The sequence below is a fragment of the Neofelis nebulosa genome, chromosome 7 (assembly GCF_028018385.1).
Source record: "Neofelis nebulosa isolate mNeoNeb1 chromosome 7, mNeoNeb1.pri, whole genome shotgun sequence".
Lineage (NCBI taxonomy): Eukaryota > Metazoa > Chordata > Mammalia > Carnivora > Felidae > Neofelis > Neofelis nebulosa.
This window is the reverse complement of record NC_080788.1, coordinates 87859562-87885912: the sequence shown is the minus strand read 5'-3', so window position 1 is coordinate 87885912 and position 26351 is coordinate 87859562. Positions and strand designations below refer to the sequence as shown.

Genomic DNA, 26351 nt, shown 5'->3' with positions numbered 1-26351 from the left:
GATATTAACCCCTTATCAGATATTTCTTTTGAGAGAGAGAGAGAGCATGAGCTGGGGAGGGGCAGAGAGAGAGAGAGAGAGAATCTCAAGCAGGCTGTGCACTGTCAGCACAGAGCCTAACATGGGGCTTGAACCCACAAACTGTGAGAGTATACCTGAACAGAAATCAAAAGTCAGATGCCTAACTAACTGAGCTACCCAGGTGTCCCTAAACTAACAAATTTTAAAAGAAAAAATGAGGCAATAAATCAAAGCTATTTTTCTATACCTATCTAGTTATCAGCCCTAAAGTTTAATGAGCACCTAGTCTATTCAGGCTAAGTAAATAACTATTAAAGCTTAAAGCTGGAAAGGAACTTTGAAAGACACCTCGCAAGTTCTTCAAAGCTGACAATGACTAAACATTAAGTCCAGAGGAGGTGGACAGTGCCAAAACCAGAGACTTCCCAGAGACAGAAAAAGAAATGACACAGATACCACTATAGACATAGCAATTTCATTTTTCTGAAGATGTGAATATCACACAATATCCTAGATTGAAGCTCTTGTTAAATAATCACATGTAGTTAAACAATTGGGAAACAATAGTAAACAACTGGTAGAGTATCTATGTTATATCAGGATACATATTAATCAAGACATAAATTGTTAAGCATCAATTACAAATATATATAAAAGTATATTAAATTAGTTTTTCTAAAATAAAATGTGCTTTTATAAATTTAAAAATAACGTGATCACTGGGGAAGATGCATGATTTTCATTACAATGTCCATAACTATGGACCATGTGCTGAGTGTGCAGGTGAGGCCACAGACACAAAGGTCCACTGCATTTTCAAATTAATCACATACGTGACCAGATGTGCACTACTGAGTTGTACAAATAAATCATAAATACCTCCCAAAACTAAAGAATGTGGTTTGCAGAGTCCAGGATTCAAAAACATTTTATGCAAATGTAAGAATAGGAAAATAAATGTGCCAGAGTAAAAAGTGGATAGGATATATAATTCTGAGTAAATCAGGCTTTCTCTGTGCCATTTTTTTTTTTAATCTGAAGGTGGCTTTCTCAAAGAGATCTAAAAATTAACTCTACCGTAACACTCTTAGTGACCAAATTGGACAACAAGTAGGATATTCAGCCTAAGGAATGTTGTCTCCTAGCAACGACAAGAGTGAGAGCCAGAGATATACAAAGGCATACTTCAAAAGTCTGCAACCCCATGAGTTCAAAGATCAAAGTCCTAAAATTTAAAGATTTATTCCTTTTTCTTTTTTTTGAATTTTCCAAATGAAAAAACTTTTACTTTCCCCGCTAGAAGACATCAATAATGAATCTCAATACTTAGAAACCATGCTGCTGTGGTAAAAGTATGTTATGGCATACCTTGAAAAGCAAAAATACGTTTCCTGAAATAAATACAACCAATCACTAAACATTCCTTATTGCCAAATTCAGTAAAACTGAAACCACATGGAATTGGGACTGTTGAGTTATCAGGGCTTTACTGTTGATTTAAATTCTACTTTTATTAAAGGACAATAGAGATTCCAGTCGGCTGATGAAAGTTGGGTTATTTGGAATTGCAAAGCAGTATCAGCTTAAGGAGGCTCTACCATATAGACTCAGTGATTACATTTCATAAAAGAGATCGGGGACTGACAGAGAGAGAACTTTACTGTCTCTAATAGTTGCTAAACATAGGAATGAGGTTAGGAAAAATTTTGGAGTCTTTTTTTTTAATTTTAAGAGAATACAATGACCTCAGACATTTTTGGTCTGCACTCACCCACCAAAACAAACACATCAGTCATCACTAGTCCATCTCTCTTTAAGAATGACAATTACCTAAAGAGATGGGTTATGCAAAGGTTGTTGGATTAACACAGACAGTAGTGTGACTATGTTTTGCTGTCTATAGAAAAATAAATGCTTTTTAACTCAGTGATGCCTTTCACAAGTACCAGTTATTAGATTACTGTATTTGTTAAAAAAAAAAAAAAAGTCTTACTCTCACAGGGAAATGTAGCTGTACTACCTATGTCCTAAAGGGAAAAACAGAATGTTGATTTCCTAAATAATTCAAACTGTATTCTATTCTCTAAATTGGATATTTACACAGCTTAGTCTACATAATTTATGAATATCCTAATTTCCCTTCCAATTAATTGCTATTGTTTCATGAAAAATAATGCTGTAAACTATTACTTACTCAAATACATTTTATTCCACATTAAAATCTTCATGTGTGAACCTCTATGCTTTTAAAAGCAAAATGACCAGAAATTAATTTTTAGATGCTAAATGTATATGTAGAAACACTATAGTTAACAAAATATATCTACTCTAATACTATCTAAGTTTTTTTCAGTGTTTATTTATTTTTTAGAGAGAGAAAGACAGAGAGCGTGAGTGGGGTAGGGGCAGAGAGAGAGGGAAACACAGAATCTGAAACAGGCTCCAGGCTCCGAGCTGTTAGCACAGAGCCCTATGGGGTCTCAAACTCACAAACCGTGAGATCATGACCTGAGCCGAAGTAAGACACTTAACTGATTAAGCCACCCAGATACCCCCAATACTATCTAAGTTATTAACTGATCACCATCTGTATTTTAGCCTATGTAACTGCTCTTTTCTCCCCTTCTATAACTTACTTATTTTTATAATATCCCCAGAAACAGGTAACAATGTTTTAGTAATATGGGGTGTTTTTTTTGCAGATTTTATTGTATTTTGTGGATATTTACTGGTATTATTGTAATTGGTTTTAGATTTAGAACTATGTTTTCTAAATGCAAAATATTCTTGAAAATGTATTACTTTTTGAAATCACCCTCTCTTCTAAGAAACATGCTTTTTAAAAGCTAGTTCCATTTTATGAACAAAATTAATTAATTTGATTTTATTTTTAGCTATTTCAAGCTATGCATGATTTTATTACTTGGTTATTACCAAGGTCCTGTCCTGGGGTGTAGCAGGTGGGTACCGCAATGCCATGATACAGGTATTTTCTTGCAGACTTGGCTAAATCACTTATTGGAAGGTAGAAGGGTGCTAATGACACATTCAGGTGTGCCCCCCACTACTTTACAGGGAGTCTTTGTGTCTCTCCCCATTTTTGTACTCTGTTACTTCCACAACATTTTCCTCTGTTTCTTCTATTCTTCTATCATTACAATAAATTTGTTGGTCCTACCTGCTTTCATGTCAACATACATTGCACTCCGTACCTGTGATGGCACATGGCAGTGGCTTGACAAAGGCTCACATTAGTCTTGCTTATCAGCGCAGCTTGTTTAAAATCCTGAAACAGTTTTACAGGGCTTTGTTAATTTTGCAACATGATCTTCTGTGTTTTCTTAAACTTCTTTCTAACTTTGATTCTACCATGAACATACTTAACACAAGCATTAAAAATATACATCTTCCTGAAACTTTTTTTTTTCCTTTTAGTATCACAGCTAGTGAGAATCGATGGAGCAGAGGAAACCCATAACTGAAAACTCACTCGGAATCTTATGCTACTAGTCTCCACTTTCCTTGTGGTTTTGCCCTGATGTGTGTAAGGAGATATTTCATTCGCTTTCTTTTAATTGTTTTTTGTTTTTGTTTTTGTTTTCTGAGTGCACATCACCAGAAACATCCTCATCTAGATAGAAAGAGAAATTCACTTGGAGACAAGCTTTGGCAATACATGTCCATAAGACTAGCAGATACTCAGGCCCAGTTAAAGCATATAACTGGGCCTTTCATGTGGATTAGCTAAGGCTACTCCTACCTTTGGAATCCACACTTCTGGGAAGGAGTGTATCATTTTGTCCAGGAATCCTAGAAGCCTCCTGAGAGGGAGCAATGTAAACTCTAACCCCACGATTTTGAGTTAGAGAAGTCAGCTAGGATAGACCTGAATGACCCTGGGGAAGAGGTTGTTAAGAGAATTAAAAGTGCTAAATCTGATGCTGTGGCCCTAACGTTGTCCTCTAGTAGGTGCCGGAGATGGGCTAAGCTTAACAGACCGTCTCCCTGTCCTTCTCTGTTCCCCCTTTTCTATCTCCTTCCCATCTTTCTTCCACAAACCTTCCAGGGCTGTGCCAGAGGGAGGAAGCTGGCTGTCTTTTGGGGATAGAATGAGTTTTCTGCAAATACTGGGGTGAAAGATGGAGTAGTGGGGTCAAATGAGCATTCTGCGATCCTACTGGGGGAGGAAGGTATTAGTCACCGAGACCAACCCGCGAATGTGGACTCCCCACTTAGATTCCTGAAGTAAATTTTGATACCAAATGGAAATATTTGGGAGAAAATAAGAAAGTCATTGTCTAATCAAATATAATCTAATCAAATATGCTGGTAGCTAACTCCTCTAGAAGGATCATTTGGCTAAAATAGAGGCAAATTTGTAAGTGTGAGATTTGTTTAAATGTTCCTATTAATTTGAGGAGTTGTGGGGAGTGATCATAAACCTAAAAGGTTGAGAATACCAATTTCCATTTTGTAATCAGATAAAATTTATAAATGTCAACCTGACTTTATATATATAACCATTATTACACTATATGGTAATTAGACATTAATGATCAGCAATAGACATAAATGATGACTGTTAGCATTACTCAAAATAAAGCTATCAGCATTTTTATTATTTTTCTCACCTGCATTAATCTTTTCTTTAATATGGAGATCATAAATAACCAACCACAACAACTCATTTTTCACAAAGCAAAGTCCCAACTCTCATTCCCTCCACTGATTCGAGTTTATTTGTAAAGACCTTCACCCACACTGTCTTGCTTTCTGTGTCAGAGGGTAGACTGGGACCTCATTCGTTCCTGTCTCTTCTGGATACCTGCTCCATCATAGTCCTGCTGTTTTCTGTATCTTTAATCTTTGTCTCACTGCCCCACCCTAACGTGCCTTCCCTCAATCCTCCCACTATCAAACTACGCATGCCCTGTCATTCTAGTTCTTGTCCTCGAAAGAACATCTCCTTGAAAGCATGGTCAACACCAATGGCTGCCATGTCTCCACATTCCCTCAACTTCTACTTGTTGTTTAATAAGGCCAATTTTAGGGGTGCCTGTGTGGCTTAATTGGTTGAGTGTCCAACTTCAGCTCAGGTCATGATCTCATTGTTCGTGAGGTTGAGCCCCGTGTTGGGCTCTGTGCTGACAGCTCAGAGCCTGAAGCCTGCTTCAGATTCTGTGTCTCCCTCTCTCTCTGCCTTACTCTGCTCGTTCTCTGTCTCTCTCTCTTAAATATATATAATAAACATTAAAAAAATTAAGGAAAAAATAAGGCCAATTTTATTTTGTAATTTGTAAACTGCCTCTAAAGACATTTTTTGTTTATTTATTTTTATTCTTATCAAAGCAACCCGTGTATACAGTGTATAGGGTCTAATAAAACTAAAAAGCTTACAGTGACCTCCTGTTCCCCCTCTCCTTACTTGATTCCCACTCCCCAGAGGCAATTCTTTTTACAACTTGCTGTTTTTTGTTTTGCTATTTACCTTCCAATTTCTAAATAACATGAGTATCCTATCAGGTTTAACTTCCACCAGAGGATAATACTTAGCTATCTTACACCATCGCTCCATGCACCTCACACCTCCTGCCACCATCCCATATACCTATGGCCATGCATTTGCTGGTTTCAGTCTCTGTTTTACTTCACTCAAGTATAGGAACCTTGGCTACTCATTTATTTTTAAGTTTGAGGTATTAAAATCTTGAGTAGTAGTTTGGGGTGCCATGAACAACTCTTTTCCACTATCTTGAACTTTGTGGAATTATATATTTTTTATTCCTTTACTGTCTTCCTGGTAGGTTTTCAAGAGGACAAAGGGATAAACAAATGTTCTTAATCCAACCAGCTTAACTATTAACTTCCTAAACAATGCCAGTCTAAATGCTGCATTCTACTTCCTGGTCAACGTGTTCTTATGAAGGTCATACAACTTTCAATTAACTAATAAGTTTTCAGTACTCATCCTACTTAACCTCACTATTAATCAATTACTCCCACTAAAAAATTTTCCCTGGGCAGTTTTAAGACTGTTTCTCTTGCTTGTTTTATTTAGCCATCTTAATATTAAAAGTCATATACTTTCACTGGGTTTTTTTCAACTTGCATTTTTTAATTTAGTTTTTAAATTAATTTTTTTACTTTACATGAAGAAAAAACTTTTTTCTTGTTTTTACTTTTAATTAGTGGCTGCAGGGCATGCTTTTTTCCTAGACTTTTACCTATTTATATCATTTAAAGTATATTTCTTATAGCCAGAATATAGTTGGGGCTTTTTAAAAATTAGAATCTGATATTCTCATTATTTTAATTGACACATTTTGCCCATTTCCATTTAATGTAATATCTGATATGATTAGATTCAGGTCTATGATTTTATTATTTGTTTTCTGCTGGTTTTCTCTGTTTTCTGTCCCATTGTTTTCCCTTTCTAGACTTATTTTGATTTATTTTAAGTTTTTAAACATTGGATTTTAATTAATCTATGGTCTTTTTTGCTAAGGAGGCCACATTTGGGCAGAAACTGAAATGAAAGCAAGATAGGCACCACAGACAGATCAGTGGGAAGAGTGTTCGTGCTTGCTTAGGGAATAGCTTGTGTGAGGGCTCTGAGGCAGGAAGGGAGCCTGCCATTTCCAAGCAAAAGCAAAAGGCCAGAGTGGAGTGACTTGCGTGAAGAAAAGAAGAGCATTTGACCATGAAGGCAGATCAATGGGCAACAGTCAGACCATGTAGGGTCTTGGCTGGCCATAGTCAAGGATTCATATTTTATGCTCAATGTGATGGGAAGCCATTGGAAGGTTTTGAACAAAGGAATAACTTGATCTTCTTTATGTTTTTAAGAGGTCTCTCTGGCTGCTGTGTGAAGAACAGCATGTAGAGGAACAAGAGCAAAAGCAGAAAGGCAATTAAGAAGCTACTACAGGAGTCCAGGGAAGAGATGGCAAAGGCCTGAATTAGGACAGCAGTGGCAAAAATGAGAAGTGATGAATTCAAAATATGCTTCGACAGTAGAGCTGATTGGACTTGCTCATGAGTTAGATGTGGGGTAAAGAAAGAGAAGGGTCCAGAATGATTCCCCTGAGACCATGAGGTCCTCAAGAACTGGAACTCTGGTCTTCCTGATTCCCAAGGCTTCAATGCCAATGCCAGTACCCTGCTTTTTCAGAGAGAACATAGGATTTGGAATCAAGAAAGATCGGAGCTCAAATCTTGCCCCAGTACTTCTTAGTTGAAAGATTTTATTAAGTACTAAATAAATACGTACTTGTTAAATAACATGGGTCCTATATTAAATTCTCCAGCAGCTGAGGTATTTTGCTCCCAACCCCTACTGTCCTCACTTGCTCCACCCCAACACTGGTGCCCAGAGTTCCAGAGCTTACTTGCCTACTCCAAAGAAGTGATGGAGCTCTACCTACCTGAGAGAATTCTGAATGGTGTATCTCAAAACCAAAACCTGAAGGAGTTCAAATCTTGAAACTGCATTTCATCACAGTATAAATTGCCTAGAATAAGGTTTCTCAGGCACTTCCTTAACAATAAGTAATTCTGGGGGGGGAGGGGGGCAGAATCTCAAAAGATGGCTCCCAGGCATAGGAAAATAATATAAGCCATGTCTGGAGGTGAAAAAATTAGGGACCACTCCACTCCATATTATTCTGTTGTGGTTCTTCAGACACACAAAAGCAAAACTGCCACTATTTAACTACAACCCTCAAATTGCTATTTAATTTTTGCCTCATATCAATTCCAAAATTAATTTAAAACAGAAAATACAAATAAGATAAAAATGATAATAGTGAATTTTGTTTAAATATAACTAATAATTATTTTTTTAATTTTTTAATGTTTATTTTTGAGAGGGAGAGACAGAGAGAGACAGAGAGCCAGACAGAGCACAAGCAGGGGAGGGGCAGAGAGGGAGGGAGACAGAGAACCCGAAGCAAGCTCTGAGCTGTCAGCACAGAGCTCGACGCAGGGCTGGAACTCATGAACCGCGAGATCATGACCTGAGCCGAAGTTGGAGGCTTAACCAACTGAGCCACTCTGGTGCCCCAATAATTAATTATTAAAATACATTTTAAACCACCTGTTTTTCTTCTGATACACTACAGATGCTATCTTCCATTGCAATTCTGAGTGCCTGTTTCCACTAAAAAGTCTATTCCCAGTAGCCTATTTTGAGCACCTATTTTCTGCCCTAAACAAAACAAACAGATTTATTTTGATATATTGTCAATGGGGAATGAGGAAAATTGTGAATGAGAAAGAATTATCACTGAGCAGCAAAATAAATCAATACGTCATTCTATTTGCCAAATAATTGAGTTTTGCGTGTAGCCAAAATATTCCCTGGGGGAAGGTGAGTGTTTTGATACTTCATCAAATCAGAAACATTTTTTTTTTTACATATTAGATGTTTCCCTGTAATCAAAGCAAAGTAAACATACACGATTTCTTGGCAAAGATTCTCTTATTCATTCAAAGTACTTCAATACAATTCTTGCTAAAGTTGTTATTGCTCATTAATATTGCCATTTGATACCAAAAGAAACTTGTTCACTAGTTTTCAGAACAGAACATGCAATATCAAGTAGGTTCATTTTTGCAAGGAAACAAGGTTTACCTCCAATGCGAAAGTATACTGCTCTAACTCTACATAGATGAGTCCACGGTTAATGAAGGTGTTTAACATCACATTTTCTCCAGCATCAAGAAGCAGCACAATGCCATAATCTGTTAATGCCTAAAAATAAAATAACCACTTACAACCTGGATTCAATTCTAGAGTCTCACTACACTGGCTATGAACAAATGTGTTTATGCCCAAACTAGGACCTCACATCAGTTCTTGAATATGACGTACATTTATGGCCAAAAATAGTCATTTAGATTTAAAGGGTCCCCTTAACTAAGTGTTATAGATACTGCTATACTTTAATAAATGGTCCACACTCTGCTCGCTTTTCACATGTTATCTGTGAAACGCTTCTAAGCATTTTTATTGTGTATGGTTTGGTGGGGGGGCATGCAACACCCTCCCTCACCCCAGTAGTTTCACCAAATGACTGTTGACATGAAAGCAGAGCACTTGCTACCTTTTAAAATTTAATTTCTTTTTAGTGTTTTATTGTTTTCCTCGCTGAAACCTAAGTTTTATGGAGGTAGAGCTTATCTATTTTGCTCACCATTGTAAAGCCAGTAACTAGTTCAGTGCCTGTACATAATAGAAATCAGATAAATTTTTGTTGAATAAATCATGAATCAATGTAAATAGATTTTAATACACAACAAATAAGCACTCTTTTGATAAGCACTTTGATAAGCATATTTGTGTTCTGTAAGACATTATTCTAAACTAAGAATGATCAACTCATAGGACCTTTCTCCATTACTTTAATCTTTTTAAATTATATTATTCACTGACTAAGTATGTTTTTACTGGTCATCTACTCTATGCCAGGTACCAGGAATATGGCAAATTTGGGTTGGAACTAAATCTTTTAACTCATTTTCCTGCTGAATATTTTGTCCATATGGTTTCATCAGAAAAGGGCCAAAACTTACACACTTGTAGCACATACTAACTGAAAATGCAAATAATATTATTTTGCTATTTGCTCATTGGTCCTTCTCTAGTGTTTCATTACTAGGCACTCAAGTGTCTAAAAGAACTGTACAATTAAAGGTCCTATATGTTCATTGTGACATAATTATCAGTGGGCCTATGCCAGGGCTGTAAAAATAATTCGTAATACTTATAAAACAAAACCAAAACTAGAATGTTAGCAATTTTCCTTTCACAGAATAACAGAATGTAAAATCTGTAAGATGCCTTAGAGATCCACTAAGCAACTGAATATGTGACACAAGAGGAAACAGAAGCTGGGAAATGAGATTTCATGAAGGTCAATGAGCAGGATTTGGATCGTGCCTCTGCTATTTTTACTTAGCTTTTCAGTCTTGGGAAAATTGCTTAACACGAAGCCTCAGTTTCTTCTTCTGCAAAACTGGGAGGTAATGTATCATATTGTTGTTGTAAAAGTCCACTTAAAAACATTTGACTTTATGTTGGTAAAGGATTTAGCCCTGTGTTTGTCACCCAATAAGCCCTAAGTAAGTGGTAACTGTTACTTATATTAATACACGGTGGTAGAAAGCAGAATTCACCTTTTGTTAGTTTTTATGAAAGTATATCTTGGAAGAAAGCCTAAGTACATTTTCTACAGAAAGATACTTGGGTTTCCTCAGTCTAGTGATGGCAGGAATCACTGTTTCTCCCTGAGAAACAGGGAGGTAGACAAAAAGAGAGGAGGTGACACTGTTAAATGACATCCGGTCCACATGCTCAATGTCAGATGGTTTTACAAAGCCACCTAAAGACTGTTAACCAGAAGCAAACAAACCTGTGAATACCAATGCAGGTCTCTACTCTCTCTGGGACTTGGTTGTGTTTCTAACTTCTCCCTACTTTCATTTCCTCCTCTGTAAAATGACTCAATGGGATGAAATATGTTGGGTACAGAGCAGCTCTAACATAACCAATATGTTATTATTCTAGTTAGGTCTCTAGGTAGTTTTACATTTTTCCCATTCATAGAACACTGACTTTGTTATATATCAGAGATAACAAAAATGGGAGTTCCCTGCCCCTACCCAGTCCATTGTTTGTGGCTTCAGAATTACCCAGGAAAGGCAGGAATGGGGGTGGGGAGGGAGTTGTCAAAGACACCTGCTATGCAGGTTTCTCTGATAAATGATCCTTTAATTAGCTCTTAGAATCTTAACAACTCCTTTGTTAAAAATTAGTTATTCATTTGTCAACATTTCTGGAGGAAACCTGACAGACTGGTTACCAGGAATTCTACAGTCCTTAGGTAGAAAAAATGGTTCTCAACTTTTTCCCTTCCATAGCAAATAAATTTCTAAATCTCCAAATGCTTTAAACAGATTTAACTGTCCAAATTTCAAGGAGATTGGAGGAGTGTATCCACACAGAACAGCAGGAATGTGATGTAGTTTTTTAAAGGAATGTTTCACTGGCTATGGAAGTAGAGAGAAAAAAAGGAAGACAAGCAGGCAACAGAGAAAGGGAAGCAAGAGGATGGGACAGAACACTAACAGACTGAGACCAGCTGGCCAGTGAGGAATCTCCACTGGAAAAGGACCAAACCTACAAGAGTAGGAAAGAGATGGGGAAGATTTGAAAATACAAAAGAGGCCTTGCACTGGTAGAAGGGGGATCATGACAAATTGAGAAAAATGGTTACTGTAGCCTTTAGTTACGGCTTCATAATAAATACACAGGCAATACTGGTCACTGGTCCCAGTCTTGGAAACCATCATTCAAAACTCCCTGCTGTGCCCGTGGTCTGAACAGTATACAAAAAAAACCAAAAAACAAACCAAAAAACAAAAAACACCCTGACAAACTGTTCTGGCTAATGTTGAGATTTTAAAGCAACAATATTGCTAGTGATCACTGCTTAAAAATTCTGCAAGCAGTGTATCAGTAGAAACATTTACTCAAGTGAGAATTATGCAATAGATTTTAATTTATAAATGCCTTTAAATGCTTATATAAGCACTGTAAAAGTCATTTTCATTTGACATTGCAGAGATTGGTATAAAAATATTTGGTGAGGACCAACAAAAACACTAAATATTCTTTGAAATGGTTCTTTGGTCTCTCAAGTGTGTAAGTGTGTGTGTGTGTGTGTGTGTGTGTGTGTGTGTGTGTATTTCCATAGGAATTATTTTTCAAAATTGTAACAGAAATAAGAAGAACATGTTTTACACATACTTTAAATGTGTTTACAAATGCATTAACATGTTGTTTACTAAAATGGTCATCTTACCATTCGAAGCTCACTTATCTTGGTATAACATAAGGCTCTGTTATAAAATGCTATGTAACTGTTTTTGTCCATGTTGATAGCTGTAGTTAAATCTGTAATTGCTAGCTTATAAGTCTACAAAGAAAAAAATAATTAGATAACAAGGGTTAATCATAATGGAATGAAATTCAATTGTAAAATAAGTTCTTGATTCTATCAGAATTTTTTGAACACTCATTCAACCATCCTGCGTATCATTTGAAATTAAGACAAGTAACCTAATTTTTCATAGAGTTAATTAAGAAGATCTTTTGATAGGAATTATTATAATAATGTTTCTCCTACCTTCAAATAAAATTCAATATACAAACAACTTTAACTTAATTATTTTATTGCCAATATTGCTATAAAGCAAAAAGAAAATTATACTTCTTATTAGTAAAAGAGAAATGAGCCATATTCATCCAGCAAATATTCATCAGAGCTTGCTTCTGTCACTCTTACTGTTAGATCACATAATCGCCATGTTACCTACCCATGTTCTCCTTCACTTCCTCTTTGATGCTTTCCTGATACCTTAGATCACTCATTTCTATAGATAGTAATTTTCATGGAATTAACATGTAATACAAGGTCTTACCTTTGCTTTCAGGCATTATTTGCAAAGTATTTCATATGAAATAGTTACAAAGAAAGGTCAGAAAAGAAAAGTAGGGAGAAACAATGTATTCCATGAAGTATCAGATATCAATGGTACTGCTCACACCCTTTGATCCAGTAATTTCCACTTAAGAATCAATCATAAACTCAAGCAATGACTTTGTTTTCAGTGTAACAGTATGAAGATAGTAATATAGTAAAATAGTAAAATATTTAAAACAATCCAAATGTCCAACAATAAAGTGATTAAGAATAAAATATGGTAGGGGCGCCTGGGTGGCGCAGTCGGTTAAGCGTCCGACTTCAGCCAGGTCACGATCTCGCGGTCCGTGAGTTCGAGCCCCGCGTCGGGCTCTGGGCTGATGGCTCGGAGCCTGGAGCCTGTTTCCGATTCTGTGTCTCCCTCTCTCTCTGCCCCTCCCCCGTTCATGCTCTGTCTCTCTCTGTCCCAAAAATAAATAAAAACGTTGAAAAAAAAAAATTAAAAAAAAAAAAAAAAAGAATAAAATATGGTAGAATATTATTCAGTTGTTAAAAATGGTACCCTCAAGTATTGTGACAAGCAAGGCACAACAAATTTATAGGTAGCATAATCCCAATTTTGGATTTTATATATATATATACGTATATATATATATATACGTATACGTATATACGTATATATATACGTATATACGTATATATATATATATACGCGTATATATATATATACGCGTATATACATACGTATATACGTATATACGTATGTATATACGCGTATGTATATATACGTATATACGTATATACGTATGTATATACGTATATACGTGTATATATATATATATATATATATATATATATATATATATATATATATGTATATTCCCCCCCAGGGGAAAAAAGACTAAATGTAAATACACCAAAATGCCCTCTGGAATTTTCATTCGATGGTGGGGATAGTAGGTGATTTTATCTTTCCCTTTATTCCCCTGTGTACTTTCCAAATTCTAGAATAAATATACACTATTTTCTTAATCAGATAAATAATAAGTGTTATTCAAAATAGAAATGTCAAAAGTAAATATCACTATTTTGTGAAAAAAGTATAAAGTGTCTTATGCAGTTCTGTCCTTTATACCTTGGCAATTCTCCTCTCACAGAGAAAAAAAAGGAAGCAAGTCATAACTTGGCATCAGAGCACTCTAAAATCTCAGTTAACAAGGCAGGAAACCACCCTACCTTGTTGTAGTATTTCAGAACTCCTCTGTAGATATAGGCACGCACACTCTGAGGATAAATTTTGATGGCCTCATTACAATTCAAGATTGCTTTGGAGTATCTTCCTTTTAAACCATAGAAGGCTACTCGGCTTAGATACGCCTTTTCAGAGAAAGAGCAGAGGAAAGCAAGAATGGAAGTTTTAGTAAAAGCATCAATTCCCCCAAAATATGTAATAGTTTGAACAAATCCATGCCACCCAAAGATTATATAAAATATAGTCTTTTTTCCCACTCTCTTTTATTAGAAAATATTTCAAATATATAAAATAATAGAAAAAATAGTATAATGAACATCCATATGACTACCATCTTGATTCAATAATTATTATTTTGCAATATTTGTTGTATCTATTTTTTTCTGAATTATTTAAAAATAAGTTGTAGACATGATACTTCACCCCCGAGTTTTCCACTATGTAAACATTCTCTTACATAAGCACCCTATCATTATATATCTAACAAAATTAATAGTATTTCCTTAAAATCATCTAATATTTAGTCCATCTTCAAATTTCATAGGCTTTTAAAATCAAGATGCAATCTTGTGTCATCTCTCCAGCCTCTTAAAAGGCAAGAATAAATGTGATAGCAAAATAAGAAGTAAAGGAAATTAATAACAGTATATAAAATTATAATTATTAATAGGTATAGTAAAATATTAACAATACTTATAAACATCACAATTCAGAAAGCACCTTTACATATAACATATCACTGTTGGAAATAACATCTTTAGTTCAAAGGGAAATACAGATATATGGATTATCAAAACACAGTTGGCTAAGAAGTAGGTATAAGTAACTGATTCTTGCTAACTAATAACAACAACGTATAAAGGCTTGAATAGTTTTAGCAAATTTAACACACTCTCCAAATCACTGAAATTGTTCATTTAAATACCTGATAATGTTTTGGATTGAGGGTAATTGCACGATTAAAATCCAGGACCGAGCTATCCTTGTTAAGTTTTACTTTACAAAGACCACGTTGATAAAAGCCTTCTGCAAAATCAGGATTTGCTTTCACAGCTTTTGTAAAACAATCAAAAGCCTAGGAGAGTATATTGTTAAAAAGAAAATCATTTAGGGAGTAGAACAGATTAACTTAAAATGTTAATAAATTACAGTGTATAACAATTGTTTAAAAGTTTTCACTTATTTTTGGTCATTTTAAATACATTTTCCAGTGAAATTTGTGGAGAAAACAAAAGTAATATAAACAAGTCAGGTTTATTACTATAATTTATAGGTTCCTTTACTCCCAAACTGATATCTATATAATCCATGTTGTTAGATACCAATACTTTTGGAGGTGTAATTTTAATTGTTATTCTTCATAATGTGTTTCTTCAAAGAAATCACAACCAGTACATTTATTTTCTATGAGGGCCCAAGAACCATAGCAGATACATAGTAATGACATTTCTGAACAATGGAACTCTAAAAATTTCCCCAATGTTGTAAAGCAAATGTTGGTTTGCTCTGGTTGTCCAAAAGGACTAAAAACACAGAAAGTATTTATAATTAATTTTATATTTATTGGAATTTCTTAATGGAACAACTCATCAAGTGCAACTCTTCTTCAAGTTTATGGAGATTCAAGTTTCAAACACCCCTAAATACAAAGACTGGAATGGTGTGTGTGTGTGTGTGTGTGTGTGTGTGTGTGTGTGCATCTGTGTCTATGCCTGTGTATAGGGAGATTCAGTTATGGAATATCTAACATTAGCCACTGTAAAATATCAATTGTATTACTTATTTGTCACATCACTGACAATTTTAAAATGGAGAATTATATAAATTAGCCAAATATTGGATCAATACATAATAACTGATTCAACTGGCTTTCAATGAATCTGACCATCTTAATAACCAGTTTCAATCTGATATGAATTGTTCAGCTGTCAATAAAAGAAATTAGTATCCTACTCATGTTCTATTTATTCTATAGTATTACTCAGAAGCACTCAATTTAAAATGTTTACAATTTAATGAGTAAATTCATGTTAATGTGATGAAAATATTCTGCTATAACAATTTCTTACAGTTAGATTTATTGTTTTGGTGGGAAACACACATTAGTCTTTGGAATACTGTTGGCAAACCAACATCAAATAAAAGGTACTGACTAAATAAAATGATATAGCAGGCATTGCAGGGTGCAGACTGATTGTATTAAGCCAACCTTTATAAGAAACTTTGGTCTAGTCAATCGCTATATAGGTAGCCTTCAGAAATAGAACTGAATTCAAGAAATCAATTTCCAAAATCACAAAAAACCTATGCCCCTAAATACACAAAATACCATTTGTATGTTGCCTTCCTCCATGTAACAAAGGCCCAAGTTATACAGACAGTCTGCTGAAGCTGCTATGGCATTTGGTCCTTTATCAGAATGAGAAAAGATATCCAACGCCTTTTTAAACATTCTCATAGCTTCCTAGAATGATTTAAAAAAAAACATGGAAGGGAATGTTTTAACATTTATTTAACATGACAGCCTTAAACGTTAAAAGAATGCTAAGCATGCAGCCCTACTCTCATTTCACAGTAGGCCACAGTAGGACACAGGCCTTGTCAGTGCACCACCAGCTGAGGACCCAAGCAGGGAGTCTGATGGCAGGGAATCCCAACAAGGTGTCTCTCCTAAATCTGCTACTTAAGCAGACTTATAGATATGCACTTTTGATACTATAATTTCTAAATTATTAAGGCTATTTTCTTGTAGTATAAAATCAGCTTAAAGTTATAGACTAGTTTATGATCAGTTTTTCAGTAATTTTCCTGAAAGAAATACTGAACAGCTATTAAATAGTAAAAGATTTCCAATGATAATATCTGATGTGGTTTTAATCAAACTTTATTTTGTCCTACTGTGCTCTTTATAATTTTTTTAACGTTTATTATTTTTGAGACAGAGAGACAGAGCATGAACGGGGGAGGGTCAGAGAGAGGGAAACACAGAATCTGAAACAGGCTCCAGGCTCTGAGCTGTCAGCACAGAGCCCGACGCGGGGCTCGAACTCACAGACCGCGAGATCATGACCTGAGCCAAGGTCAGCCGCTTAACCGACTGAGCCACCCAGGCGCCCCTGTCCTACTGTGCTCTTAATGGGAATCCACTGGCACCAGAAAATAAACTAACATCAAAAATCACCCTCTTAGGGGCACCTGAGCGGCTCAGTCAGATAAGTGTCTGACTCTTGATTTCAGCTCAGGTCATGTTCTCATATTTCATGGGTTTGAACCCCACATCAGGCTTTGCACTGTCAGTACAGATTTTCTCTCTCTCTCTCTCTCTCTCTCTCTCTCTCTCTCTCTCTCTCTCTCTGTGTGTGTGTGTGTGTCTCCCCCACTCACTCTCTCCCTCACTCTCTCAGAATAAATACATAAATTTTAAAATAAATCACCCATTTAAACTAGTCAAAATAGTTGAAATTTGCTAATGAAAAAAATTCAATTTTCTAGATAGAAATGACTTTTTTATAATTAGCTAACAGATATATTTATGGAAATATAAATATTTGTGACTCTTTAGACCATTTTCTTAATCATATTAAATTACTAAACAACGAGATTTAGCTTGGATATGCTAAGTGTCCTTTGTGCTTCCACTTAGCATCTATTTCACATATAACTTCAACATCCATCTTTCCATCCTTATTCTCAGCACTTGACCTTGCCATAGAAAAAATACATCACCTTCTTTCTCCATTTTCCTCATTTTTACTTTTCAACACATCTATATCTTCTTCCATTTCCATTTTTTTCTCTCCTGACTTTGAATGGTTTCTATTCTTCTCCTTTTCAGAAGGAGAAATTCCTTCTGAAATTTCTAATTCTAATTCAGAAGGAATTAGATTCCTCAAGCTGTGTCCTTGACCCCTACTCCTTCTGCTCTGCCTGAACACAAGTTATTTCCTTCCTCTTCTGGGTCACTGCCCCTTCACTGTCTCTTTGAGTCCACAAAGTCTTCCATCCCATTTAAATTAAAGTAAATACATCTTCACTTCCTCCTGCTTCCTCTCATAGCTAGCTGATGTCCTACCTGTCTCTTCTTCACTTCTCTGAAAAGACTCCTGGGGAAGATCTAGAGGGGTACCCAAGTAAGGCATATTTATGTTCTAAAAATAATACTGCAGCTGTTATGTGGATAAAGCTTAGAAGAATGCAACAGTGTTGCTATCATTCTAGTAAAATAAAAATATGTTCTGGATTAAGATAAAGACCACAGAAATGGAGAAAGGAAGTAGAACTGAGAGATATTTAGAAAGAATCAAGAGAACATCACTATTGATTGGAGAGAACAGGGCAATCAAAGGTAATTCCAGATTTCTATAGAGCAATAAGTGGAGGAGAGGAGGTTAAAGTAAACATAAGAGGGGTGCCTGGGTGGCTCAGTCAGTTGAGCATCTGACTTTGACTAAGGAAAGGATCTCATGGTTCATGAGTTTGAGCCCCGCATTGGGCTCTGTGCTGACAGCTCAGAGCATGGAGCCTACTTCAGATTCTGTCTCCATCTCTCTCTGCCCCTCTCCCACTTGCACACAATCTTTCACTCTCCCTCCAATATAAATAATTTTTTGTTTAATTTTTAAGAAAATGTCAGAATATTCCAAAAACAAATTCAATATCATAAAGGTGTCAATTCTCCCTAAAATAATCTAGAGATTGAATACAATTCAAAGAAAATTCTGAATTTTCACCTTTCCCATGCATGTGCATACATGCACACATGCACCACAACGATACATCCCAGTAAGCTAAGCAGTGCCATGCAGTGGAGAAAGGAGCCATTACACCAAGCCCAATCCAATTGCACCAACCAAGCTCAGGGCCTAGAGCACCACCATACGTCTTTCTGCCTGCTTAGTGTAGACTATAAAGTGCTTCATACTTTGACTTCTAGGGGAAATTGAATGTAATTTCAGATTTCATTCTGTTTGCTGGTCCATCTATTTGTTTTTTGATTTTTGTTTTTCTTTTTTCTTGGATACAAAGAGAAAATTTTATTTTCATTTTCTGTTTTCTTTTTATTTTTTAATTCTTTTTACCATATTTTAATTTTTTATAGACTTTTTATTCTATTTTACTTTCTTCATTTCATTTTATTCTATTTTATGGTATACATTTGTTTTAATTTTTAAACATTTTCTTTTTTTCTTCTCTTCTTTTCTTTCCCTTTTTGCTCTATTCTATCAAGCTTCTTTCAACAACCAAACCAAAACACACCTAGGATCCAGCTTCCTTTATTTGACTTTTTTGTGTTGTTTTTCAATTTTCAACTTAATGTTTTATTTATATTTTTTTCTTCCTCCAGAATGACAAAATGAAGAAATTCACCCCAAAAGGAAGAACAGGAAGAAATGACAGCCAGGGACTTTATCAACACAGACATAAGCAAGATGTCTGACCTAGAATTTAGAATCATGATAATAAGAATACTAGCTGAGGTTGAAAAAAGCATAGAATCCCTTTCTGCAGAAATAAGAGGTGAAATTCAGTGAGGATGAAATTAAAAATGCTAAAACTGAGACACAATCTCAAATGGATGCCACGTGGCAAGGATGGATGAAGCAGAGCAGTGAATCTGTGAAATTGAGCTGCAATCACAGATGGATTCTGCGGCGGCAAGGATGGATGAGGCAGAACAGAGAATCAGCAATATAGAGGACAAACTTATAGAGAATAATGAAGCAGAAAAAAAAGAGGGAGATTAAGGCAAAAGAGCATGATTTAAGAATTAGAGAAATCAGTAACTCATTATAAAGGAACAACATCAGAATCATAGGGGTCCCAGAAGAGGAAGAAAGAGAAATAGGGGTAGAAGTATTGTGAACACGTCATAGTGGAAAACTTTCCTAACCTGGGGAAAGACACAGACATCAAAATCCAGGAAGCACAGAGGACCCCCATTAGATTCAACAAAAACCGACCATCAACAAGGCATATCATAGTCAAATTCACAAACTACTCAGGCAAGGAGAGAATCATGAAAGCAGCAAGGGAAAAAAAGTCCCTAACCAACAAGGGAAGACAGATCAGGTTTGCAGCAGACCTATCCACAGAAACTTGGCAGGCCAGAAAGGTGTGGCAGGATATATTCAGTGTGGTGAATCAGAAAAATATGCAGCCAAGAATCTTTATCCAGCAAGGCTGTCATTCAAAATAGAAGGAGAGATAAAAAGTTTCCCAGACAAACAAAAATGAAAGGAGTTTGTGACCACTAAGCCAGCCCTGCAAGAAATTTTAAGGGGGACTCTCTGAGGGTAGAAAAGATAAAACAAAACAAAAAAAGACCAAAAGTAATAGAGACTAGAAATGACCAGAGAACACCACTAGAAGAAACTCCAACTCTACAGGCAACACAGTGGCAGTAAATTCATATCTTTCAGTACTCACTCTAAATGTAAATGGACGAAACACTGAATGGATAAGAAAATAAGGTCCACCTATATGCTGTTAACAAGAGACCCATTTTAGACCTAAAGACACCTTCACATTGAAGGTAAGAGGGTGGAGAACCATCTATCATGCTAATGGTCAACAAAAGAAAGCCAGAGTAGCCACACTTATATCAGACAATCTGGATTTTAAAATAAATATTGTAACAAGAGATGAAGAAGGGCATTTATCATAATTAAGGGGTCTATCCACCAAGAATATCTAACAATTGTAAACATTTATGCCAATGTGGAAAAACCCAATATAAGTTAAACATAAAGAAACTCATTGATAATAATATCATAAAAGTAGGACCTTCAACACCCCACTCACAGCAATGGACATATCATTTAAGCAGAAAATCAATAAGGAAACAATGGATTTCAATGACACACTGAACGAACGGACTTAATAGATATATTCAGAACATTACATTCTAAAGCAACATAATACACATTGTTCTTGAGTGCACATGGAACACTCTCCAGAATAGAACACATACTGGGACACAAATCAGCCCTCAACAAATACAAAAAGATCGAGATCATACCACGCATATTCTCAGACCACAATGCTATGAAACTTGAAATCAACCACAAGAAAAAATTTGAAAAGACAACGAATACTTGGAGATTAAAGAACACCCTAGTAAGGACTGAATGGGTTAGCCAATAATTTAAAGAAGAAATTAAAAAGTACATGGAAACCAATGAAAATGATAACAGCCTAAAACCTCTGGGACGCAGCAAAGGCGGTCATAAGAGGGAGGTATATAGCAATGCAGGCCTTCCTAAAGAAGGAAGACAGGTTTCAGATATGCAATCTAACCTTACACTTTAAAGAGTTGGAAAAAGAACAGGAAATAAAACCCAAAACCAGCAGAAGACAGGAAATAATAAAGATTAGAATTCAATGCTGTCGAAAAAAAAAAAACAAAACAGTAGACTAGATCAATGAAATCAGGAGCTAGTTCTTTGAAAGAATTAACAAAATTGATAAACCCCTAGCCAATTTGATTAAAAAGAAAAAATAAAGGACCCAAATAAATAAAATCAAGAATGAAAGAGGGGAGATCTCACCAACACCCCAAAATGCAAACCATAATAAGAGAATATTATGAGCAACTATATGCCAGTAAGTTGGGCAATCTGGAAGAAATATACAAATTCCTAGAAACATATAAACTAGCAAAACTGAAACAAGAAGAAATAGGAAAGTTGAACAGACCCATAACCAGTAAATAACTGGAATTAGTAATCCAAAATCTCCCAAAAAACAAGAGGCCAGGGCTAGATGGCTTTCCAGGGGACTTTTACCAAATATTTAAAAAAGAGTTACCACCTATTCTTTTGAATCTGTTCCAAAAATTAGAAATGAAAGGAAAACTTCCAAACTCATTCTATGAAGCCAGCATTACCTTGATTACAACACCAGACAAAGACCCCACTAAAAAGGACAACTACCAACCAATTTCCCTGATGAATATGGATGCAAAAATTCTCAAAAAATATTAGCCAACCAGATCCAACAATACATTAAAAAAATTACTCACCATGATCAAGTGGGATTTATACCTGGGATGCAGGGCTGGTTCAATATCTGCAAATCAATCAATGTGACACATCACATTAATAAAAGAAAGGACAAGAATCACATGATCCTCTCAATAGATGCAGAGAAAGTATTTGACAAAATACAGCATCCTTTCTTGATAAAAACCATCAAGAAAGTAGAGACAGAAAGATCATACCTCAAGATCATAAAAGCCATATACAAAAGACCCACTGCTAATATCATCCTCAATGCATAAAAACTGAGATCTTTCCCCCTAAGGTCAGAAACACGACAGAGATATCCACTCTCACCACTGTTATTCAACACAGTACTGGAAGTCTTAGCCTCAGCAATCAGACAACAAAAAGAAATGAAAGGCATCCAAATCAGGATGGAGGAAATCAAACTTTCACTCTTCACAGACATGATACTTTATATGGAAAACCCAGAAAGAGTCCACCATAAAACTGATAGAACTGATCCATGAATTCACCAAAGTCACAGGATATAAAATCAATGCTCTGCATTCAGTTACATTTCTATACACCAATAATGAAGCAGCAGAAACAGAAATCAAGGAATTGATCCCATTTGCAGTTGCACAAAAAAACCATAAAATACCTAGGAATAAACCTAACCAAAGAGGTGAAAAATCTAAACACCTAAAACTATAGAAAATTTATGAAATAAATTGAAGAAGGCACAAAAAAATGGAAAAATGTTCCATGTTCATAGATTAGAAGAACAAATATTGCTAAAATGTTGATATTATCCAAAGCAATCTACATATTCAATGCAATCCCTATCAAAATAACACCAGCATTCTTGATAGACTTAGAACAAACAATCCTAAATTTTGTATGGAATCAGGAAAGACCCTGAAGAGCCAAAGCAATCCTGAAAAAGGAAACCAAAGCTTGAAGCATCACAATCCCAGACTTCAAGCTGTGTTACAAAGCTGTAATCATCAAAATAGTATGGTACTAGCACAAAACAGACACATAGATCAATGGAACAGAATAGAGAACCCAGAAATGGACCCACAAACCTATGGCCAACTAATCTTTGACAAAGCAGGAAAGAATATCCAGTGGAATGAAGACTGTCTCTTTAGCAAATGGCAGTGGGAAAACTGGACAAGCCACAAGCAGAAGAATGAACCTGGACCACTTTCTTACACCATACACAAAAATAAACTCAAAATGGATTAAAGACCTAAATGTAAGATAGACACCAAAATCCTAGAGAAAAAAGCAGGTAAAAACCTCTTTGACCTCAGCCACAGCAACCTGTTACTCAACATGTCTCCAGAGACAAGGGAAATAAAAGCTAAAATAAATTAACTATTGGGAACTCATCAAGATAAAAAGTTTGTGCATGGCAACAGAAACAATCAGCCAAACCAAAAGGCAACTGACAGAATATGAGAAGATATTTGCAAATGACATATCCAAAATCTATAAAGAACTCAAACTCAACACCCAAAAAACAAGTAATCCGTCGAAGAAATGGGCAAAAGACATGAATAGATACTTTTCCAAAGAAAACATCCAGATGGCTAACAGATACATGAAAACATACAGCACATCACTTATCATCAGGGAAATACAAATCAAAACCACAATGAGATACCACCTCACACTTGTCAGAATGGCTAAAATTAACAACTCAGGCAATGGCAGATGTTGGTGAGGATGCAGAGAAAGAGGATCCTTTTGGACTGCTGGTGGGAATGTGAACTTGTGTAGCCACACTGGAAAACAGTATGGAGATTCCTCAAAAAATTAAAAATAGAACTACTCTATGACCCAGCAATTACACTACTAGGCATTTATGCACGGGATACAGGTGTGCTGTTTAGAAGGGACACATGCACCCAATATTTATAGCAGTGCTATCAACAATAGCCAAAGTAAGGAAATGTCCATCAATAGATGAATGGATAAAGATGTGGTGTGTGTGTGTGTGTGTGTGTGTGTGTGTGTGTACATATATATACACACACAATGGAGTATTACTCTTCAATCAAAAAGAATGAAATCTTGCCATTTCCAACTACATGGATGGAACTAGAGTGTATTATGCTAAGCGAAATTAGTTAATCAGAGGAAGACAAATATCATATGACTTCACTCATATGTGGAATTTAAGATACAAAACAGGTGAACATAAGGGAAGGGAAGCAAAAATAATATAAAAACAGGGAAAGGGACAAAACAAAAGAGACTCTTAAATATAGAGAACTGAGGGTTGCTGGAGAGGTAGTGGGAGGGAGGATGGGCTAAATGGGCAAGGGACATTAAGGAGGACACTTGGGATGAGCACTGGGTGTTATATGAAGGGGATGAATCACTGGATTCTACTCCTGAAATCATTATTGCACTACATGCTAACTAACGTGGATATAAATTAAAATAAATAAATAATAAAATAAAATAAAATAGAAGAAGAATAAAGGCCCAAGAATAACCAGTAGTTTCCTAGAGAAGAATATGGTGTAGGGGCTAGCTTTATCAGATATCAATAATTACAATAAAACTAAAATAATTAAGAGATTGTACTATTGGGCTGGGGATAGAGAAACTGACCAAAAGACAAGAATAGACAGCCCCAAATCAGAGCCACATATGCATGAAAACTTATAATATGACAGCTGTACCACTTCAGATCTTTGGCTTGAGAGAACAGTCCAATAAATGACACTTGAACATTTGAATATCCATATAGGAAAAATTAAAATGTTACCACTATCTCACACTCAAAGAAATCAATTTAAGTTAGAGTAAGATCTTAAATAGAAAAAGCAAAACTTAAACTTTTAGAAGAAAATATGGAAGAATATCTGTATGACCTTGGGAGAGGGAAAAACTTCTTAAACAAGAATTGTTTAAAAGCCACAACAGTAAAACAAAAAAATAGATACATTCTACTATATTAAAATTAAGAACCTCTGTAAAACCAGCCACAAATTACAAGAAGATATGTGGCATACATGACAACCAAGGATTGATATACAGAATTTATTTTTTAATGCCTAAAATCAATAAGAACAAGACAAACAAAAAATATGTGCAGGAAATTGAGAGAACATGAAATATGAGCAATTAACAAACATATAAGAAGATGCTCAATCTGTGCTCAGAGAAATGTGAATTAAGACCACAATGAGACATCAGTTTTTACCTAATAAATTGACAAAAACAAAGTCTGACAACCAATTACAGTAGAGGATAGAGATCAACAGGAACATTCATACATGACAGGTAGGAGCATAAATTGGTACAGCCCTATGTAACAACATGCCATTTTCTTGGAAGTTAAATATTCACATTCTATACATACCAGCAATTCCATTCATAGGAATATATCCTGGAAAGCTACTCCACATGTTAACAGAAAACATGTAAAGGAATATTTATAGCAGCCCTAGTCTTAAGAGGAAAAATAAATAAAAAGAAATAACCCAGATGTTAATTAACACAAGAATCAATAAATAAATGTTATAATCTAGTTCTGCAAAAAAAAAGTATATAAGCTGTCATGCTGAACACAATATAAAAATTCTATTAATAGGTTTAGTAAATAATACACAAGACTTTCACCTTGATTTTCTTGGCTTTCATTTGGGCTTTTGCTAATAGAGTATACATGGTGAGCTCAGGCCTGTTCAAAGTGATCCGATCCAAGACCTGAATGGCCTTGTCATGGTTTTCACAAAATGAATAAATGAGTGCTTGCTGTATAGGACTCAACTCAATGAGACCTAAAAGGAAAATAAAATTTATCAATTACCTTTGCCAAGTATCTAGGATTTAGAATATGATTATTTTAAGGAAGTCAAGCAATTCAATAATTTATCTTTGTAATATGAATAAATCAATGCAATACTAAAATCTATTTACTACCAACAAACAATAAGCTATTCCAATTACAAACAACAACAAAAACAAAAAAACTAAAATTATAACCCTGGAATCTCCCATAATAATCCCTCAGAAAATTCATTTCATCAATGAAGCATTTACTGGTTGATTTTGTACATCTGAAACTGAAAATTTAATTTTTCAAAATCATCTTTGATGAAGTACACCTTCCATGTTATTCCTACTTGCCTATTGAAAACAGTATAAACATTGTAGGAGATATTTATTTTAAAATTAAGACAATTATAATTTTGCATTAATTATGTTTACCTTTGTTCATTTCTGCCACTTGATAAATAGTAAACTTTGCAAGATCATAACATTTCATCATAAGAAGATATTGTCCTCTGAAAAAAATAATACCTTTTAATTCTAAGTAGTTAAAAATAATTTTTCTAAAATAAAATTTCTTATAATCAGTTACTTAAAATTTTATAATTATAGTACCTTTATTCATACTTATATGTGTATAATAAAAACAATGTAAAAATTATAAACATTTTATATAGTCTAAATTGACCAATTAGCATACAGATGTGATGAGAAAACAATTTAGGAAAAGTGAAGCTGAAATAAAAATACTCAAATCTTTTTCCAATTATCTATATTTTAAATGTTATACTCTGACCCCACAGCTAACATCATACT

General features: G+C 35.1%; 1 protein-coding gene across 3 annotated transcripts in view; it reads right to left on the bottom strand.

Moving 5' to 3' along the window:
* TTC6 (tetratricopeptide repeat domain 6) overlaps positions 1–26351 on the bottom strand; it is a 209651-nt gene that overhangs the window by 23172 nt on the left and 160128 nt on the right. For 2 of the 3 annotated variants that reach the window (XM_058738878.1, XM_058738880.1), the window contains 8 exons: positions 25974–26050; positions 25383–25543; positions 16088–16222; positions 14684–14833; positions 13743–13883; positions 11886–11999; positions 8654–8773; positions 3234–3307 (listed from right to left, as the gene is read on the bottom strand). In XM_058738878.1, coding sequence (XP_058594861.1) covers positions 3234–3307; positions 8654–8773; positions 11886–11999; positions 13743–13883; positions 14684–14833; positions 16088–16222; positions 25383–25543; positions 25974–26050 — 972 coding nt within the window. The remainder of the gene's footprint in view (positions 1–3233; positions 3308–8653; positions 8774–11885; positions 12000–13742; positions 13884–14683; positions 14834–16087; positions 16223–25382; positions 25544–25973; positions 26051–26351) is intronic. The other variant, XM_058738879.1, reaches the window with a different exon arrangement.